The sequence below is a fragment of the Cyclopterus lumpus genome, chromosome 23, assembly GCF_009769545.1.
Source record: "Cyclopterus lumpus isolate fCycLum1 chromosome 23, fCycLum1.pri, whole genome shotgun sequence".
NCBI classification, from domain to species: Eukaryota; Metazoa; Chordata; class Actinopteri; order Perciformes; family Cyclopteridae; genus Cyclopterus; species Cyclopterus lumpus.
In genome coordinates this window covers 14,024,365-14,031,514 of record NC_046988.1, presented here as the reverse complement: position 1 = coordinate 14,031,514, position 7,150 = coordinate 14,024,365, and the positions used below count along the sequence as shown (strand labels likewise).

General features: G+C 42.0%; 1 protein-coding gene across 1 annotated transcript in view; it reads left to right on the top strand.

Annotated features, from left to right (window-relative positions):
* The first annotated feature begins 2,475 nt into the window (after positions 1-2,475).
* pah (phenylalanine hydroxylase) overlaps positions 2,476-7,150 on the top strand; it is an 11,709-nt gene continuing 7,034 nt past the window's right edge. The window contains exons 1-3 of the mRNA XM_034526157.1: positions 2,476-3,010; positions 4,543-4,665; positions 6,800-6,983. Coding sequence (XP_034382048.1) covers positions 2,939-3,010; positions 4,543-4,665; positions 6,800-6,983 — 379 coding nt within the window. The 5' untranslated portion in view covers positions 2,476-2,938. The remainder of the gene's footprint in view (positions 3,011-4,542; positions 4,666-6,799; positions 6,984-7,150) is intronic.

Here is a 7,150-nt window from a genome sequence, read left to right as displayed (position 1 = left end):
CTCTGCAAGAAAAAGTGTCTGCGAGCAACGTTGGTCCGTCAAACAAGCTGTAAACACAATATTGTCGTATTATAACCTTATAAAGTTGCGTTTACGTGACATCCAGTCATTTCAACCATTGTAAAAAAAATAAAAGCAGCGCTGGAGCCGATCCTAGACAGCATTTACACCTACGGGTAATTCAAGAGTCATGTACAAATAACAAGCAGCCTTTAAAAAAAGACACCAGAAGTTACACAAACAAAACTAAAACGTCATCAAATTACGACACGTCTTCATGACTATTTACATGACCTGAAGCACCAAATTAAAATTATCATGTTTACAGTGTCGCAACAAAATTACATAATTTTAAGATTATTTCATATCATTTCTGCCTCGTCGTGAGTTGATTGTAAAAGGAGGTAGACAGAAAGAGACAAAGGTCCTTAGCTCGAAATGTAAACAGGGATGTGCAGTTACCATTCAGCTATTGGGGCTATTGGGACACTCTCGGTGCAATAGGTTTATAAGTTCAATACAGTTTGAACTTGTTTTGCCCGGATGTTAAATGTGTGGCTCCGTGTGCTGGACTGGCCGCCCGCTCTCAACATTACCAAACCTACACTGCCCTCATGTGGCACCTGTGGACCTCCTCACTGTGAGGTGCGATAGTAGGAGCCGATTTGTTTTCACAGACACAAATTTAGAGTAGTTTTTATATGGCTGCAATTTTTAAAAAAATGTATGGCTTCAAATGTGTGGTAGTTTAGCTTGGCCCTTTGTTTTACAAAGCAGTGATGATGTTCTTCTAACTTATGTTTGTTTCTTGGCCAAAATGTTCATATAAAACCTTGAAGAAACTTCTTGACCGGTCTGAGTCATTCCATTCTACACTATTAAACTGCTTTGCAGGTTATAGAGGGCTCTCACAGTCTACTGTCTGCCAGTCTTTATTATGACATTTTATAATCCATGTAAAAATAAATCCCATATCTGGATTATTCCCCTTTTAAACATTGTATAATTACTTTTTTCATCTCTGTTACTTGAGCCAGTTGAATGAGTAGCGTTACCTGTAAAGCATGACCGACAGGTTGTGTAGTTCTTCGAGCCACTTACAGCCTCCAATGAGCCAGGTTTACCTTCTCTCCGCCAGCCATCCAGGCGTCTCCTGATGAAGGAAATAAATAGATGCTTCGCTTTTAGTTCAAAGGTTTTTGCATGAATGGAATAAAAAATGTAATTATTTTAGTTTGGCTCAATTGTGTTCTTTACTATTTAAAGCTCTTTTTGTGAAGCTGAATTCCCAGTGACTTTGGATGCCATCTTGTAACAAATATTCCTTAAATGGTTATTAAAACCCTTTCATTTTCCTAGCTGTGTTCATTAATATATGTTGCATACAGGCAACCCAAGAAAATAAGGCAAACCTGAGAAAAAAATAGAAATCTTAGGGGGATTAAAGTTATTATGTTATATAATTTATATAATAATTTTTAGTGTGTTCACAATGTGTGACCAAATAACTTTAATCCCCCTAAGATTTCTATTGGTCCCGTAACTTGCTAAACTAATGATACCCTTCACCTACTTTGAATTTCGTGCTGGGCAAATGTTAGCATGCAAATGTTAGCATGCAAACACACTAAACTCTACTTTAGCATGTAACTCAAAGCACTGTAGAGATTTAGTAGTTTGTAGAGCAGTCTTGTGTTTTTATTTACCTTATTCATCAAACTATACACAGCTTACTAAAGACATGATAATTAAAATTGAATAGGTTAAATATATAGGTTTAATCAAAGGTTAATGTTACTCAGAACAAATCAATGTGGCAACAGGTTAAATGTAGTTAGCTACACGCTGAGCTCGGTGATTAAGTCTGACATAACTTAAAATATACAATTCTGTGGTCAAAATTTGACCAAATATCTGTTATGGCACAAATATGAACATGATATATGATATAATTTACCACTTCTACAACTCACCATCAAGTTCCTACACTGGATGAAGCTCTCAAAGTAACCGTTAGCTTGGCGCGCGAGGAGGTCGAAACGGACGTTTATGACGGCAGCACGCGATGGCGACGGTTGGACGTGCCCAATCCGTTCTGCGCATGTGCGGGACCGCCTACGGGGAGACTCCGCTGCCTCTGATTGGCTGCTCGCTGCTAAACGCTAGGGTTTGGGTAAACACGGAGAAACGTCATTACGTAGTTAAGGGCGAAAGGACTTTACTTGTGGCGTCAACATCAACAACTTTATTTTCATGGCAATATTTTTGCTTAAGAAAATAATTGATTCCCCCCCCCCTAATGAGTGTAAAGACCCTCTTCCACCAATTAGTATAATTATTGTAATAGGTAAAGGTGACTTGTCAGTTCGGTCCGGCCCAATCTGTTTTGCGCATGTGCGGGACCGCCTACCCAGAAAGCCTGCGGGGAGACTCCCCTGCTTCTGATTGGCTGCTTGCTGCTCAACGCTAGGGTTTGCGCATTAACTTCAATACGTAGTTAAGGGCGGAAGGACTTTTCATGCCAATATTTTGGCTTAAGAAAATAATTGAGTGCAGATATTTTACTTAGGCTACAGTGTCTCGACCCTGGGGTATTGCTACTTCTTTTTTTTTAACCTAATTAGTGTAAAGACCCTCTTCCACCAATTGTTATATTTATTTTAATAGGTAAAGGTGACTTATTGTCAGTTTTTTAAAGTTAAAGCTGAAACCGAGCATCATACCCAGCGCTGGACAACTAGAACCAGATGTGCCGTTGTAATTCTGTTTCACAACAACTGTCCCGTGACATACCGATGCACAGGGGCGGAGGGGGGTCACGTGGGCCCCGCCGTTGCAAACAACAAGGTTTTATAGACAGGAGCTGCACACGGAAACTTTCATCACAGCTCCACGGCAGCACGCGCATCAAGGGCTTGTTCACCTGCAGAGCGAGAGGATGGACGCAGCATACAAGAGAGTGAATGGAAACCCCGGACCGGGGTCAGAGCCAGAGGAGCCGGACATGGGGGTAAATGTGATTTATGACCCGTTTGGATACCTGCTATATGATGCATTCGGCCACCTGATGTCCATAAAAAAAGAAATCAGCTTATTTTGTGCTCTTCTTCTGTGATGAAATAGTCACTTTCAGCAGAATAAAAATAGGTGTTATATCTAATCTTCCGCCTGCTCATTCAAATTAAACAGTTTTTAAAAGCAACAGCAGTAATAGAGCGAGTCGTGGCCGGAATGTTCCAGGTACAGCAGACAAAGCAGGGGGAGTTGAGGTGAACAGAGGGCAAAAACAAACAAAAACATAAAACAGCTGTGGAAATGATGTGATGGACGTGCAAAAACTACAAATTACAAATGATCTATGTGTACAGGTATTTGGGAACCTGAATAATACTTCTTTTTTTTAAAGAATATCCTGTCTGGTATGTTATGAAAGCTATAGAGCTTTAGTCGATCCCCCACCCCCGAAAAAAATAATCTGCAACTATTTTAAACATAACTCCATAATCGACTTTCAAGTTATTTTCCAAGCGAAGAATGTCGAACACAACTTATATAGTTGCAGTTGATATAATATGAGGGATTCCTGTCCAACGTAAATATCTTTGTGTTTGAGGGTTATTGATTATATTGTTATATAGATTAGAGTTTTATAGTCAAAACGAAAAGCCAAAATGCCCTCTGGTTTAAAGATGTCAAAGAAAATCCTGCATTCAAGACTATATTTAACTGTTCAATGTAACATTTCATGAATTCCCTCAAGTAAAGACTGTGTGCTGAAGCTCCTTATGAAATGTTACATTTAATACGTAACTTTATGGACTCTGCAGGAATTTGTACATCTGTAAGATGTGCTGATCCGCTGTGTGCTCCCATTTGTTAAAAACCCTCTCGTGTGTGGAGCGTATGGTCAATCAGTGGCGTAAAGTAGTTATGATGGGCACTAGTGCACGCTAGTTAAGGAACACACACACGCACAGACATCTATCAGTGTCTTCTTGTCAAATGATCAAATATAAACTTGACATTGGACAATATTAATATGGATACAGCAATCATTGCACTTTACCAAAGGAAATAAAGACCCAGGCGGAGAGGTCAAGAGGTTACAGGTGTAAAGCTTCCGAGCCCTAAGAGGTCAGACACGTTGACTCCACAATGTCACGGCTTTCAACTAGATTCCATGCACTTCCTCCTACATGTGGCGGTGCTTGAACACGAGGTCACAACGCACATGGATCAGCAAAATAGCGATAAGAATACGTCTGAAAACCTGACATTTGCACACCGTGTTGATTTTTAAAAAGTGGCGTGGTGTTTTGAAACGGTTAAGTTGACCATCGTGCTCATCCAGCAGCCACAAATCATGTTTAAAAACATGTGATTTTTCATGAAAAGCTCAAGACTAATCCTTTCTCTTTCATTGACTCTTAGTTAAAGTTGTTTTTAAGCTGCTCCCCTGGGATTCTGCTTGTGTTAATAACATTTGAAACCCCGTGAACTCCACATTAAAGCCCTGTGTGTTCTGCTCTGTGTCTCTCTCAGCGACGGAGAAGGGGCTCCATGTACCTGGAGGAGGAGACCAGCAAGAAGTCCGAGATGATCACCTGCATCTTCTCCCTGAAGGAGGAGGTCGGAGCTTTAGCCCGAGGCCTGCGACTCTTTGAGGTAAACGTCTTCCTCACGTACGATAAGAGATCTGTCCTTTTCTCTCAGATCGTAACACAAGTTACAAACCAGGAAACCTGGTCTGCATGCCGCAGGTCATTTTGCAGTTTAACACCAACCAGAGCACCAGGAAAGTTTGATTTAGTACCGGGATATCCCCTGCTTGGTGTATATAATATATATATAAAAAAGAAGAAAAAAAAAAATATATATATATATATATATGCGGTTGATGGCTCCAGATTCATCAGCAAGAAAGCTAATAAGTGAATTTCCCAAACGTCAAACTGTTCCTCTTTAACAACGATGGTCTGATCAGATGAGTTGATGACCTTCAGGACTTTTATCTTCATAAAGTTATTGATTAACTTTAACAAAACATGCTGCGTGACCAGTCAAGTTCATTTAAAACTCGAGGTACGAATATATTACAAGATCTTGGTCACAAGTTCACGTAGTTCCAACGTTTCACTTCAACAGCTCTTGGGCAGAAGGAAGTAGGTTTTAGGAGTTATAGTGTTGGTGTCGTTCTCCTGCTAACCTTCTACAGAAGGTTAGTAAACCAGCTGAGCTTATCTCAGATGTTTGTGTATCAGTCGTGTGCAAACATGACAGGCAGCTCTTTGATCCACGAGCCCTCATCCTCCTCCTCCTCATCCTCCTCCTCCTCCTCCTCCTCATCCTCCTCCTCCTCCCGGGTTTCTACATGCAATAGTTAAACATTGCAATAAGGCTGCGTTCACTTATGTGCTGCACGTTATTGCAACTTTGAAATGTTTCTCATTTTTACCCTTCTTGAATGCATTTTACTTCACAAGAATTATTAGCCACGTTTCACGTTTTTTTACGTATAAAGAGAGAGGTTCTTCCGGATCACGCAACCAAATAGTTCACACGTTGTTAAAATAAGTCCACCGTAACCAGCGGCAACGTCACAAGGGAACACTCGTAAAGTTGGAGGACAGATTTAAAAACAAAAGGATTAAAAGCAGTCCTTTCATCGTCAGTAACAATGATCCCGATAGTTGGATCCTACCGCATGATGAAACTTGTGCACGTCATTCGTAGTCACAAAGTTACTAATTAACAATAAACAAAACCAAAATAAACACGGGCCGGCCTTGACCTCGAGGTGGGGGGGGGCTTCATGACACCTGCCCCGCCGGTGGAGGGACGGCTCGGAGGGGTACAGAAGTCTGACGGCCCGCCGCGTCGTGCTGGGTTTAGGGTTTAGGGCGGGCCGTGTTAAGCTGGACCAGGCCACCAGCAGCATTTCCCTTTTGTGCACGGAGCCTTTTGAGCTTTAGTCTGAGGGCGGGGGCCAATTAAACGTCCAAATTATGAACAGACTTGACTTAAGAAATGTTACATAATGTTAATAAATCAATAGTGTATAATGAGATTTACTTTTCAAGATGAAGTCTACATTAAAATATACATACAGACGGTTTTATACATCATGGTATTTAATTTATTAGGGTATTCGCAGTAGTCAAGTTGAGAAATTGATCATTTTAATAGTTTTTCTCATCCGATGACAGCGAACAGCAGTCACGCTCCTGGGGGATGGAGGACCACATGGTCTTGAAAACAAGCTGTTAAATGTCGAACAGGATCCAGATGGGCTCTGCTGCTCACGCCCTCCTTTACTTGGCCTATCGTAGACAAGAGAACAACATACTCCCTCTCAGGAACAAATGAACGTAATCACCACTTGGAGATAGTCACGCTCTGCAGCACGAGCAGGAGGCGTAAAGAGCTCTCACTCAGAAGACTTTGGAAACATCTCCATGGTTTTGTGTTCATGCTGCAGAAGGAGAGGAGAGGGTGATTTATTCCACTGTGTTGCACTCAATACATATCACTCTCCAACATGTCCTGAATGCTTTTACTATGGGAGTCCAGTCTGTCTGGCTCACTGTCCCGTTTGCAGAGAGAGAGCTGACCTGAGGTCACGCTGGACTCCAAAGTCTGATGGATAGCCATCGGTTTAGTAGCGACACATCGCCATCTAGTGGTGGAATAAAGGCAGTGCTGCAGCCTGTTGCATTTTGTAATTTTCCACTTTGTTTTCACATTAAATATACATGAAACGGGGCTCTCCAACACTAACCTCGCCGCCGTCTCTCCTCAGGAGAAGGGCATCAACCTGACGCACATCGAGTCGCGCCCGTCGCGGATGAACAAAGAACAGTTTGAGTTCTTCATCAGCGTGGACGCCAGCTGCTCCCAGGCCCTGGACGAGGTCATCGACGGCCTGCGGACGCAGATCAGCGGCCACGTGCACGAGCTGTCGCGCAACAAGCAGAAGGACACAGGTGAGGGAGTGACGCGTGTGTTTTCTTATGTATTTGAAAATATGATGTGGACCCGATTTGGTACGATTCATCCCGAGAGGAACACGAATGTGTGCACCAAGTTTCACGGCATATTTGTCAAGATTTTTTCCCGTTGCTCCTCTGGGGATCAAGAATGGTGGTCTTGT